Raw genomic sequence first — 14,455 nt, 5'->3', positions numbered from 1 at the left:
AGGGCCAAGTTGACTAGTTGTGCCAGAGGCCATGTGGCCTGCCAAACCAAAAATGTTTCAAACAGGCTCTTGACAGAAAGGTAGTGGACCCTTGGTCTATTTGATGAGTTTTCAAACTTTTTGTTGTGCATCTCAATCACCTGGGGAGCTTGGTAAACTTGGAGATGGCCCACCTTGGCCCCCGCTAGTCAGATTCCATGGGTCAGGAGTGGGACTGGGCAGGGGTACTTGTAATCCTGTTCAGCGGTGATCTGGATGCTCATCAAAGTGCCAGAGTCCCTAGTCCATGCCTTTTAGGAATTTAAACAGCTCTGGTCCACTTTCTCTAGATTGCCTCTCAGAAAGTATAGGAAGCCCAGCTCTTTGGGCAGAGTCATCTGTGAAGATCCACTGCCCTGGGGAGAAGAGGCAGAGCTAACACTGTAATTCCTGGGGCAGCCGCCTATGCTGGTATACACAGAGGACCTCCTCAGAGAGGGTGCCACAATGAGGGTGTGGGAGAATCCAAAGAACGACCCTTGAAGGATGTAAAATTGGGTGATTTGAAGAGCCAGTGATCTGTCTCCCATTTTTCATACCATGTCCCCTGCTTCCCTCAAACTGGGGTTTTTTCTATTCATTGAAGACAGTGGGAATTTACAAAAAATAATAAAGCAATTAGGATTATGGTACTATTTTTTTAAAAAAGAACTCTGCTTGCAAGGAAGAGACTTTTATTGGACTCTCTGTGAAAAGCCTGGAGCCTTGGACATGTGTGTCCCCTGCCCTGAAGGGCAGGTCAGCCTCTTGAGGATGGCTCAGAAGGCCAGGAAATCTGACATGTCCATCAGGAAAGCAGGAGGCTTCAGGCTGTGAGGGAGGACTTTCCTTCTGTTTTCATGAAAGATTACCCTTGCCCATTCACTCTGTACCATTCTCTCCAAATAATTCTACCATCTGTGCCACTAATACTAATTACCATGCTAATTCTGCTAACCATGTCGATCACTAATTTGATTACAGACAGCTTGCCTGCAACTATGCATTGTAAAGCTAAAAGTGGAGCCAAGAGCACATGGGCTCCATCGTTCCCATTTTTCAGATTGGAAAGGTGAGGCTTACAGGAGGGAAGTGTTCATTCAAGCTGAGTCAGCACATGGATTTGTCTTGTGATTATTAGGTGAGGAACTTGGTCATTGAAGCAGGATGGCTGTTACTTGGGTCATTCAAATATCTCTCAAACTACTGAAAGTATGAGAACTGCAGCATGAATATGTTTTCTTGTGGATTCCCCTAAGGTTCTGGGACCTCCTTGCTCCAGTATGGCTTGAATTTAGGTCCCCACTAAAGTTATTCCAACCAAAGACAATACTTGTTACTTGGGATCTGAAGCTACAATCTGCATTTCTCAAGGATAAATTTACTTGATGTTCAAATCCTTTGTAGAATTGTGGGGAACGTAGGGATTGAAACAAAGCCGACACTCCTGCTTATAGCCCCGAAGAACATCGCCCTTGTGCCATAAACAGCTAGAAAACTAGACAAAAATATGTTGAATGAACCTTTTCAGATGCCAGACAGCAGGCAGTGAGGGACTGATCCTTGAGCGGGAAAACATTATTGAACTGAGTCAGTGGGTGCATTCAGGGAACATTAGCTCCTAATGGGGATCCTAGAGGAGGTATCCAGGCTGTCTTTGGAGAGCTAATGAGGAGTTAGCATTGTTCTTTGACATCCTGATGGCAGATTCAGGACCAGGGTGTGAAAGTATAGGGAAGCGGACTCTCCTCAAGACCAAAAAGAGCTCGAGGGGCTAAAATAGATATGTGGGGCATTCCCCCAATGAGGAGCATGTTCGCTGTGTGGGGGATGGAGTGGAGTTTGGATGACTTTGAAGGTCCCTCACATCCAGAAGACCACATGAGCTCCCGTGAGGTTGAGGACTGGCAGGGAACAGCCCTGTGCTTCAAAGGCTTTCACGACCCACAGTACTGCCGAGTGTTTGAGAGCGTGGGGGTGGGGTTCACAAAGACCCAAGCTTGAGTTCTGCCATGTACGGGCGTCTCCCCACTCACTCTCAGTTTCCTGACCTGAAAATAGGAGAAACTATCACCTTTTCAGGTTTACTTCAACATTTAAATGTAAAAGACTTGGTTCAGCTCAACAAACGTTTTTGCAATGGCCAACTCATGATGGAAGTCAACAACTCTTGAGACAGATAGCTCCCAAATTTTGCTCCCTCATTGAGTGGCCAAAGAAACCCTATGGCAGAGGAGAAAAAACCTCCCTCTTTGCTCTTATGCCCTGCAGAGTTTAGCCTCTCTCTCCCAGGGCTGTCAGGACGGTCGCACAGGCTGTGCCCTGCACACCCCTAGCAGGCACCAACCATGTAGATGCTGATGGTAGTAGCGCCCGGGAGCTGAGCAGTGGAGCAGCCTTACCTCTGGTTTTCAGAGTCCTCAATGACAAACAAGAAAAATTCGGCAGATCCCAGTCCAGCTGGATCTTGTGGCCCTCCCTCTTGGGCATGAGTGCACCACAGCCTGGTATTTAAGTCTCATGGACATAGTGACTTTTATTTCTGGCACTCTGAGATCAAAACAGGGGTGATGGCATAGTCTGGGGAGATCAACCACATGCATCTCATCCCAGGATAGAGCAATCCAGAGAGGATCAGGCACTGACTAACAACTGCCCACATCTTCCCAGTGTGGTCCTTGGTGGGCCGAGCTTGCGGCCTCCACCTCAAAATGGTGTGTGAAGCACTAAACTCCTTTCTCATCTGGGCTCCCCAGGGCTTCTCTGTCATTTCTGAATTAGGCAAAGCAGGAGAGCATTCCCTCCGGAGCCAGCCCTCCCTGAAATGCATGCATCTTAAGCAGTCCCAGCAGAAAAGAATGACCAGGGGTTCCCAGAAAGGACAGCCAAGAAATGAAGGCAGGCGGAGCCTCTCTTGACAAAGTCTATTACCTCCATGGATGTGGCTCAAAGCCTGAACACGTCCCCTTGCATTTCAAACAAGGCACACCTCTCGCTGACTGCTGCTGGCCCAAGGACATCTGGAAAAGGAGACAGAAAAGAGGGTGTTTTCCTTCCAAAAGTCTTGGGCCGGGGATTGCTTGACCTCTAAAAGACTTGGCATGTCAGTAAAGGAATTGTGTGGGGTTCAAAGGGCTTGAGATGAATAAGCCATCAGTTACTGTTTACCAAGACTGGAGAAGACCAGACGGGAAAAGGACATAGGGCAGGCAAGTGTGGAAGGGTGGGGCCCTTCTCAGTAAAAATGGAACGAGGCGGGGGCTTTGGGTGCTGTTGCCAGCCAGCCACCAGGGCCCTGTTGGAAACTCCCTGCTAAAGAGAGATCATCTCCTCCTTCCTCCATATTCTCCAGCTTCCCTGGTCCACTTGTCACTGGAATGGAATCTTCCAGCGAGTGCCTCCTCTCCCTCCTTTATTTGTGATTTATTGATAGGGTGTGATTAAACCAAAGCTACACGCACAAACAACTGTTCATGCTGCCAAATGTTTATGGCTCAAAGCATAACTCAAATATTTTGCTAAAACACAGAAAATCGGGGGCATTTGAAGTCTGGTGGTCCTGTGGAAAGAAAACAATGCATAGGGACAGGCTTTACTCTTTGTCACTAGTGGCTGCTGCCACTGCTGTGTTGAGACCCAACTGGCTCTCCAATGGGGTCTTCAAATCAGCAGCTTCACAGGAAGCTCGCCAGAATTGCAGCCCTCCAGGTCCTGCCCTAGCCCTTCTGATTCAGAATCTGCACTTTCACGAAATTCCAGGAGATTTGTATTACATTAAAATTGGAAAAGCAGGGGGTTCATGTACGAATCTGCTGGCTGAGAAACTTAGCTGCTGGGGTGGGGATGACTTGCTACAGTTACATGAATGTTTTACGGTTTTATCAAGAAGACCTCAGCAACTTGTAAAATAAAGGGATAAGCTGCTTATTCAAGGGACCGTTGATTCATCTAAACATTTATTTATCACAGGTCAGACACTGGGATTCATGGCAGGACTCGGTTGTGCCCTAGAGATACTCACAGACTAGAGGGAGAGGGAGAAACACATACTTTTCACCTGCTTCTGGAAGGGGCAAGTTTGAGGCAGAGGAAGCTGCCTGTTGCGTAGCAGAAAGGCATGGACCTTGGAGCCTGGGAGACCTGGATTCCAAACCTAGCTTTGCGACTTAACAGCCGTACTGGCCTTGGACCAACGGGACTTCATTCTCCTTACTTGTCAAATGACTACAAAGATAATGTTTGCACAGTGTCTGTTCACACTGGGTTCTAAAAACTGGTAGCTGGTGTTATTTTGCACACAGACTTTAGGCGCACAGAGGAGGGTGTGAGTAAACCTATACAGGAAGTTTGGGGAAGCTTCTTAGAGGAGGTGACTCTGGATGGGGGTTCTGCAAAACGAGCAGGCAGAAAGGGAGGAGGGAGAAAATGTGTGAGGGCAAAAGACAAGAAAGGGCACGATGCATGGGATGTTGCAATCTGAGCATCGCTCCTTTACTCTCTTTGCTCTTAAGTGGGGACAAAGTGGGGACAAAACAAGCAGTAGAACTTGGGAGACTGTCCTCATGGCTATAGTTAGGATCCGAAGAAGTACATGAGAAGACACATTCTTCACAAGGTTTCTCTTCTGTACCTCAGAGCTTCCCACAAGGACACCTAGCTCCCCAGCTCCCACTTGCCAGCCGCTGTTTACAGCATGCCCTCGTGAACTCCGCCGTCCTGACACAAGCTCACAACCTGTGAGATTCTGACACGACTCTGTGGAGTAAACGCCATGTGGCATGGATTTGGAAGACAGCATGTTCACATCTGTGCCTGGTCAGAGCTGGATTCTTGTTAACACAGGAAAGCAAGAGGATGCTCACCCTCCACACATCGTCCGAAGCTGGGGGGCTTTCCTTCACAGGGAGGACTTTGTTCTCGAAAACCCTGGCACCAAATGCCCTGCAAACCTCCACCTCTTACTGCTTCTGCCTCTTGTCACCTTGGATTCAACCAGTTGAAACACAGCGATCCTTTCACACTTCATGTTTGAGTGATTCAGTGGTTATTTTGGAAGGTATACAACTTATGAATAAGGCTTCATTGTTGGATCATTTCAGAAAGACCCAGAGGCAGCAAAGCCTGGAAACAAAAGAGCTATGTGGAAGCATTTCATAAGTGGCAAAGCACGCTGTGTGCGAGCACTGCTGTTCTAACGAGTGGCCGATCGAACAGTCATCCTATCAGGGGATTTGGTCCTGATGCTTGGCCAGAGTGCTGAGCTGCTGGCTCAGGGTTTGCTTAGAAACAGTGGTGTGAGGCCACACGGCAGAGCAAAGCATGGGCCGTGGAGGCACGGGGCTGGCTCCGTGGTACCAGCTCTGACATTTATTAGCTGTGCAGCTAGACGCAACTCATTTCCTCCCCTGGCTTAAGCTGTTCCTCCATAAGATGAGAGAAGTGGCCTGGATCGAGATTGCTGGAATCCTGTTCCCCAGAATCCTCGTTCTGTGAGATGTTGCAAAGGGGTCATTGATGGCTGGAAGCAGGAAGGATTTCATGATCAAATAAAAATGGTGGACACTGGACGCGAAACAGCTTTCAGAGCCCCCAAGGTGCCAGCCTGTGTGAAGAGCAGGACGGGGGGGGGGGGGGGGGGGGGGGGGGGGAGAACAGGCAGCTCTTACAATTAGTCCTAAATTTGTTCCTTTCTCCTGCTGGCCTTGGGCAAGTGAGTGGAGTTGGAGAGTCTCCATTTCTCCCTCTGGGTCATGGAGATAATAAGAACCAACCTGCCTTGTGGAGCTACTGGGAGGGTTAAATGGGTTGCTGCAGGCTGCAAGGAAAGGGGCTTGACAGGGACATTTTACGCCCAGGGTGTTTGTTCTCCTTGTCAGCACGCCTTGTGTAAGTGGTCTGACAGACCCTGAATCAGACATTCTAAAAAAAAAAACAAACTTTTTTTTTCCAGTTTCAGAATTCTAGGGAACTTCAGAGGAACTACTTTCTAACTCCACACCTCGTACACTTTCCTACTGTCCCCTTTGCTTCGTGCGTGTAAGGGTTGCCTCTCTGACTAAGTGCAGGAAGCAGAAAGTTGGCCTTTGTCTCCATCCTGCTAGTGGGACAGTTTCCATGGTGACAGGAGTCCTGGGAGAGAAAAATAAATGGCCTTGCAGGGAAGAAGCAGATTCGGGCTATCAGGCCACACTTGCAGCCAGTTTCCTGGCCGACTGCGTAACACAATAAATAGCCATTTGTCCCCTGCGTGTCATTCATCCAGGAGCCAGACAGACCCGGCTGTGTGGGACTCAGAAAATGATGGTCCTGTTTATTGAGAAGAGGAAAACATCAACCAGAAACAGTGTTTCAAACAGGAGATTCTGGTTTATAAACAGTAGGTTTCTCTGATGTGGACTTTGTCTCGGATGAAAGATGGCACAGTGGCGGCTCACAGTGGCTCACACATAGTAGCTGAGAACAGAAGAGCTTAAAAGGAGCCATTAACTTTAAAAAAAAAATGGGTTCCTAGAATGTAGCATCTATTCTATCATTTTTCCTGAGGGGTGATAACATGTTTTGACTATTTTCTTTGGCTTGCGAGAGTGGGATGTTATGGGACTGAATCCTGTGAGGGATTTAATAATAAAAGGAGTTATAAGCTCAGGCCAGGAGCCCTGGGGACACAAGGGCTGGGGGGCAACAGGGCCTCCACCTCACTCTGAGCATCTCTGTCAGGTGACGCCCCAGGAGAAGTCTTACAGGAGGAAGATATCACCAAGAACAAGGAAGGACAGGAACGAAGAAGGGAAGAGAAGAAATGCAATATGGAGTTTAGGAATGAGTGCGGGACTTGGTGTTAGACAATGGGAGTTCTCTTCCCATATGTAACTAGGTTTCCTCCTCGGCAAAAGGGTTTTCCCTGCCCCTTTTTGCTTCCACAGGGCTGTTGTGAACATCGAGTCAGATTAAAAGGTTGTTCGTAAAGTAAAATATTTACCGTTGTTAAAACATTATCCAAACTATCCAAAATTATCCAAACATGAGGCAGAAAAGTGGTGGCACGTCCTTTGAGTGTCATATGGCGGCAATAATCCCCTCAAGGATTATCTAGACATATTTATTTTGCTGTACTCCCAGACTTTGTGAAGCTACATGTTAACTTAGAGATTTTTGTCTGGCAAAGACATGAATACAAGGAGTTTTTGTCTTTTGAAGTAGATAACCTGGAAGGTTATGGTTTATTGTCCCATTGGACATCAGTTACATACCTAACCCATCAATCTTGTCCTAACATTAAATTGCCTATAAATACACAACCCCCTCAAATGCTTTTTTGAACTGGTCTAAATATTTTGCTGATTACTTCATTAACTAATGAGTTGAATAAAATCTTTACTAAATTTTATTTTGTATTTGCACAAGAGTCATGATTTTATGTTTTTAGAAATTCTATCTTCACCCCATCGCATGTCCTCCTGACCATCCTTGGGTTTGCTTTCTGAGCTAGGGTGTTCTGAATATTGACAATAAATTCTATTTCCAGGTCAATCACTCTAACTCGTCTTCTACAGGTAAACTCTACAGGCATATGTGTCATTAAAGATTATTAGCCAACATGCTTTGCTACTTGAAAACAAACCCTTTTCCCCCACCAAGGAGAGAAGGCAGAGTGAGGGCACTGAAGGGTGGGGTGCGGTGAACTTATGAGAAGGTCGTGAAAAGAACTGCCTTCATGAACAAAAAACAATGGTCCCAGAAACTCCAAAATGTGTACAGCTTAACAATCCATGGAACAATTTTATTTACTTAAGCATTCCCTTCCTGGACACTTGACAACCCTGTGAAGTATAATCATTATTCCTAATCAACAGAGGATGCATGACAGTCTGAGAGAGAAGAAGCAACTTGTCCATTCAGAATGGTCTAGACTGGAGATCCTATAAGGAATGGGGGAGGTCTCCTCATTCTACCCTCATCTACTGGGCTTGAAGCAAAAATGTAATAGCTTTCTTAATGATTCTGACTGTAACTAACACTTACTGAGTACACCTATGTGCTGGGCATATGCCAAGGATTTCACAATATATATGCTTGATGAGAGGTACCTTTAGTGACTTCATGTTCAGACGAGGAAGCAGGCCCAGAGAGGTTAAGCCTCTTTTCCAGGATCCAATAGCTAGTGAATGGTGAAGCCAGGAAGTGAAACCAGGCTAGTCTTACTTCAGAGCTGTGCTCTCATCTAATCTGCCATGGTATTTTCCACTAAGGGTATAGCACTTGACAGTTTACAAAGTGTATTTACATTCCTTATCTCACTTGGTTTTTCCAACAACCTTAGGATGTAGACACTTTGCATTTGGCTCATGAAAAAAAAAAAAAAAAGAAACATGCTCATAGAACTGATGGGATTTGCTACGGCTCAGGACATAATTCACACTCATGTCTTTGGAATCCAGATCCTATGATTCCTACCACACTGGGAGTCTCCAGACCTCAGACAGCCTCCTACGAGTCTAGCCTTGACTCTGGGCATCAGGCCATTTGGATCCAAACAGATGGGACAGCATGTCTGTAGGAGTGGGAGGTCCCAGGTTAGGGCTGAGGGCAGCAGGACAAGGCCATGATCACCTTGGTCCCAAGATTTCTACCATCCAACCCAGTTCTGCTAAATAAACTATAGTACAGATTTTTAAGGCAATGGACAGGCTTCAGGGGCAGCTGGAGAGGCAGTGGCCAGAGGAGAAAGTGAATCAGAACCACAGGCACTGCTGTGACAGAAAAGCACCAAGGCACTGGCTTCCCTCCAGTGAAGGACAAGCCTAAGTGAAGGACAAGAGGTCATTTGTGTTTAGTACCAGACCAGGGAGCTGGAGCTCAGGCTCCAACTCCAGGCCTGCAGGTGACTAGATAGACAGTGGCTTGGGATCAACATGCTGAGGACCATCTTCTAGAAATGCTGCCACTTAAGAAAAAAAAAAAAAGAAGAAGAAAACCCTAATAACAAAGAAGCAAGTCATTTCTGGATTTATTCCCAACTCTTAAATGTTTATATTAAGGATACTAGCACCCATCTCATTCTGAAGTTGTACTGAGTTACCTTTAAAGGGATAAATATTGTTGAGTGTTAGATGTCACAGGGCTCCTATGATGTGATCCACTGCACTGGGCCAAATGTATCTATTTCTACTTCCTTATCATCTACTACTTCTACCCAGATTCTCTTTCCAATCATCTGAGCCTCTTAGACTTCTCCTAAATATACACTGGGGTTTTTGCATGTGCTCCTCTAAGCCTCAGAGAGCATCACCCCCACCCTCTCCTTAAGGACCAGCTCAAGTCCCATCTTTTCCATAATAAAAATAATTAATAGCAGCTGTAATGAGTACTAGGCTTGACAGTTTTCTAGTCATTGTACTGTGCCTGAGCTCAGGCAATCTTACACTTCCTCTTTGAGATCGAGGTCCTGTGGTGGTTCTCAAGGTGTGGTCCCTGAGCAGCTCCTTAACAACTTGTTTGTTCAGCCCCCTGACACAGATACTCTGTATAGGAACCAGCCATTCCTGTTCAACCCCCCCACCCACCCAGTGATTTGGATTGTACACCTGAAGTCTGAGAACCACTGATCTTTGTTGGCATCCCCAGGCTGTGTAGGAGGTAACCAAAGGGAAACTGATTGTCTTGGTTGACCTGAGACTGAATCAGACCCTGAATGCAGGACTTTAGTACTGAACCAGGAAAGCTCTGGACCAACCTCGATAAGCTGGTCTCCCTAATTAAGACTATTCAAAGAGGTCAAATTAAGGTGCTGGTGCTTAGATTTGAAGCCAGTTCTCTCTGAATCCTGATTCTCCATGTTAATTAAACCAGTGCACTATAGGTGATGCCAAGAAGCCTTTCTCAGACACGTCAGTGGAGCTTACACTTCTCAAAGAACTCTTATAGCTTTAGAATTACAAATGCAATTGGCGCCAGGAATTAGAAAAAGAGTGTGCCATGAGTTTGTACTTTAGTAGGGGAATTTGGCCTGGTCTGCGTCTGTTTGGAGGCAGCATTTCTCAAATTAAGCACACACACTGATTAGCATAAAGACCAGCCAGGCTCTAGCTAATATGAAGATTCTGGTCTCACAAGGCTGGAGTAAGCCTGATATTTGATCGTTCTATCGACCTCCCAGCAGAAGCTGCTGCTGCCAGTCTGGGGACCACACGTGAAGGAACAAGGGGCTACATCAGTGGTTCCCAAACTTGTCTGCACATTAGAATTACCTGGGGAGTTTTGCCACTTCCAAAGTCCAGGCTGCATGCTGGAGCAATTTAGCCACGCTCTGTGGGGATGGGCCACAGTCTGCAGTCATTTTGGAAGTTCTCTCTGCTAATGCACAGACAAGTTCGGGGAAAAAATGGGTCTCCCCATTGTACCCTCAGCCACTACAATGTGGACCCTGAGGCTCTCAGCTCATTGGTTCAACCTCTCCTCCCACATTCTACTTCCAGACCACCATTCCCTCCAAGGGGGTTTTTTAACAGCACACCTGACTTGGTTTATTTCATTTTGGTCCCTTCTCTGGCACAAGCCCTCTTCACAGGCTTTCATGCCAAATGGAGGAACTCTCTTAACAGCCAGACAGAAGGGAGACCACAGCCCTTCCTCTGCTTCTAAATTTCACTGGCTGGCTGGCTCCCTGAGGGACTCACACTGATGCTGAGACCCTTTGCCAGGCCTGAGGTCAGAGGTGGTCCTCCCCAGCCCAAGTAGGGACCGAGAGGTCCTGTCAGACAGAGGTGCCCAACCTAGGACACCTAAGGGCCAGATGGTCACATACAGCATTATGGGAAGTTGCCTCCCCCTGCCCACTGCCCCCCACCCCCATCACCTTAAGAAATGTGATTGATGCATTTGGAAAGTGACCCAGCTGGGAAGTATAATGAGAGTCTTACATTCCCCTTTCAAAACAAAAACCCTATGGTCTTTACAAGGTCTGGATTTCTGTTTTTTGAAGCTCCCCAATGATTGAAAGAATGAGTTGTCAAATAGCCTTACAAAATCTTAACAGAGTAATGAAAGCAGTACACTAACCAATACAATAACGATCCATCCTTGACATCAAAATGACATGGGCTGCCCTTCCTGAACACAAACCCTCCATGTGACAAGTCCTGTACGCTACCAGAGGTGGAGATGGGGGCCCAGGAGCTTAGGGATGCTGGCTGAACGACACAGACTCTTTCCAATCTGTCTGCTCTTCCACTCAGGTGACTTTGGGCATCCCTATTCCATAATGGATATTTATTTTCTTTTCATGTAAAATAGGTGTTCCTTATCTTGCTCTCTCCAATCTCAGGCACAACTACTGCTCTGTGTTCGTCTTCTGGCTTCTGGCTCACTCCCCTCCCTATCGATGCTTGTACTCTTGCCAGGGAAACCTCAAGCCAGGGCTTCAGTTTGTGGCCAAGAAAAACCCTGTTTCCCCAAATAGGAGATGAAAAGTGGGGTTTGTAGCCCCAATCTTGGAGGGTTCTAACTTTTATCCTACCTGGCCTTAAGATGGCTGGCTTAGAATATGGAGTGAGCAGAGGAGTGAGCAGATCAGGTCACTGGCGGTCTTGTTTGAATTTCCATTCTGCACTGGCTGACCTGTGCTCTCTCTGATGCCATGCAAATTAGCCATGGAAACAACTTACCATACAGTGCCTCCTTAAACCACAGCAAGTCTCGCAAAGGTGGCAACAAAGACGGGGTCCACATCAGAGGTTCTGTCTGGGGCTCAGATATTCTTCAGGGTTGTGTGTGGACACAGATGTGTGTGCAGATGTAGGTGCAAAGAGGTGTGGTACATTACCAAATCTACTGTTCCTATCCCAGGGTTGCTCCTTGAGCATTTCTAGTCTTCTGTCTGGGCAAGCACAGATGTAAGGAAATCACTTCAACTTAGATACCCTTTTCCTGAATTGTGTAACAAGGATAAAAATGCACAGACTAAACAAATTGAGATTAGCCCAACTGATCTCGTACTCAGAATTCTATGGATGGAAAACTTGTTCTTTTCCCTTTTTGTTTTTAAAGACCAACCCTATTTAAGGCAACAAAAAATGAAAACATTTGGTGGGTGATAAGCTGATGGCAGAAATGCTTGAGTTGTCAGCATTTCAGGGTACAGATTCGATTATCTTTCCTATTAAATGGTTTGTGTGTATTAAATTGATTCCACGGGCCAGCTGTGGTTGACAGAGTTAGTCTGATGGATTTAGCCCATGATGTCAGGAGTCTCTGGTGTCCCAAACAAAGTCTCAAACAAATGTCCAACAAAAGAGTACTTTTTACTCTCTATAAGAAGTGTTGGGTTTTTGTTTTGTTTTGTTTTTTTTGGTTGTCCCCCCAACTCCCGACCCCCATCTTCTGTCAAGATAGTTTGTCATGCTTGACTCTAGGAGAACTTGTGTTTGGGCAAAATACACTATGTTCTACTTACTATTCTTCCTCTCTCAACACATCATGTCTCACAGGTAAAATTAAGTTAAAATCAGGACAGCCAGCAAGGAGTAAAAATTCACAAAATCCCAGAACATGCTGTTCCATAGTGTATGAGAAATTAGCAGAATGCCTGGTGGTCCCAGCCTCTGTGGCGTGGTGAATAAGGCCTGTCACTCCTGGACCTCCCCCCAGCTGTCGCCGAAATGGGTCCCAATCCCTCTGTTCAGGCTCCTTGATGAACAATGCCTGTGGGGAAGTTCTGAAAACCACTGGTCAGTTCCTCCTACCACTTCTTTGGGAAACTCTCCCCTCCACCCTCCCCTATAAACTCCTAACCACCATGTAGGACCTGTTGCCCACCCATCCACATGCATGCAAACACACACGTGCACACATCCACACACATGCGTGCAAACACACACACGCACACGTCCACACACATGCATGCAGGACGGGCACACACAGTCCTCTGTGGAACAATTCTATACTTGTCATCATTTGTTTGGTTCTATCTTTCCCTTCAGGGAAGGAAATCATTGGAGGTTCCCAAGATTCACGAAAAGGGTTAATACAGCTGTGGAAACCGAGTAGAAAAGCAAATCCACATGTGGAAAGGGAACTATGAAATGAAAGGTTTCTCTGTTTCAGAGCCTGCTCTACCCTCCATCCCTACCCCTCCCTCGTCCTCTTCCAGCCAGCCTTCACGGACCTGAGGCTGGTTCCAGCAAAGCAGGAATGCCCAGACCCAGGGCCATGAACAAAGTAGGCACACAGAAGTCTGCCTTTGGGCAAGGGCTGGTCCCATCCTTAACCTGCTGCATCCTATCTCCTCCTGATTAGAACGAGCTATTGCAATCTACTTCCCCTGTTGGCAAGCCTGGCTGGCTGAGACTGTTAGTAATGTCTGCCTCCTACCGCATCAGTACTTGGCATAATGGAGCAGACACCGTGAGCGCTCCACTAGCCGAGATAGGGGATTATCTACCCCTTTTTCTTTCCTTCCAGCCGCCTTTTCGTAAGTTTACTCTTGTATTTTTAGCACTTTTTTCAAAAAGAGGCAAAGAAGCAATAAGACTCAAATCAGTACATTTTCCAAGGGTTTGTGGCTCTTGGAAAGGCCTGATGTGAGGGACCTTCGGACAGAGGAGCTAGGAGACAATTCTGGTCTCCTTTCCCACTTGGCATCGGCCAGAGCACTTGAAGGTGGGCAGCCTTGAAATAGTCATAGAATATCTCTTATGGGTGGCTCAGAGGGTTAAAGCCTCTGCCTTCGACTTGGGTCGTGATCCCAGGGTCCTGGGATCGAGCCCTACATTGGGCTCTCTGCTCGGTGGGGAGCCTGCTCCCCCGCCCCCGGGCTCTGCTTGCTTCTCTGCCTGCTTGTGATCTCTGTCAAATAAAAAAAAATTTTTTTTTTTAAATCTCTAAAAAAGAAAAAAAAAAAAAAGAATATCTCTTATCTTTCAAAGGTAAACAGGCTGGAGTCACTTTGAGAAAGAAGAGTACCAGAAAGTTCCAAATCCTAAATTGAGCAATTGATGGCTGGCATCCTTGTGATGGCTGTACATGGAAAATGCAGGAAATCGCCTGGCCCAGCTCGGGACTCTGACTCCTTTGTTTAACACTCCTTTGGCAGAGCAAAAATGATGGTGACCAAAGGGAAGAGGAAACCAGCCTCTGGGCCACCAGCTTCTTGCTGACAGCTAATGGGTACACATGGTTGAATCCATGCAGGTCCACAAATTTTACGTATAAGGGACTCTGCTGGACTGAAGTGATAGGATTTTTAGGACTGAACTAAAATTTTCCTTTGACACCAGCTCCCTTTGAACTACTCACAGGCACTTCCCAGGCTACCATGAAATAGTGAACTGCACAAAAGTGAAAGATGAAACCGTCCTTTCCTGTTCTTGAGAATTACCTGCTTTTAGACAAGTCAGCCCATTGTTTGAGGGGCACCCTGCTTATTTGAAATAGGAATAGG

The 14,455-nt window shown here is 46.6% G+C and overlaps 1 protein-coding gene across 2 annotated transcripts in view; it reads right to left on the bottom strand.

The window, feature by feature from the left end:
- Nucleotides 1-14,455, bottom strand: part of LMCD1 (LIM and cysteine rich domains 1) — a 58,172-nt gene that overhangs the window by 26,281 nt on the left and 17,436 nt on the right. Inside the window, exon 2 of one of the 2 annotated variants that reach the window (XM_004738424.3) lies at nt 2,950-3,038. The exons of the other annotated variant lie outside the window; for it this stretch is intronic. Coding sequence (XP_004738481.1) covers nt 2,950-3,038 — 89 coding nt within the window. The remainder of the gene's footprint in view (nt 1-2,949; nt 3,039-14,455) is intronic. 2 annotated transcript variants of the gene reach the window in all.

Source organism: Mustela putorius, unplaced genomic scaffold (assembly GCF_011764305.1).
Source record: "Mustela putorius furo isolate JIRA1106 unplaced genomic scaffold, ASM1176430v1.1 tig00003850_pilon_pilon_pilon, whole genome shotgun sequence".
In the NCBI taxonomy this organism is placed as follows: Eukaryota; Metazoa; Chordata; class Mammalia; order Carnivora; family Mustelidae; genus Mustela; species Mustela putorius.
The sequence above is the reverse complement of the archived record's forward strand: the minus strand, read 5'-3'. Positions and strand labels throughout refer to the sequence as shown.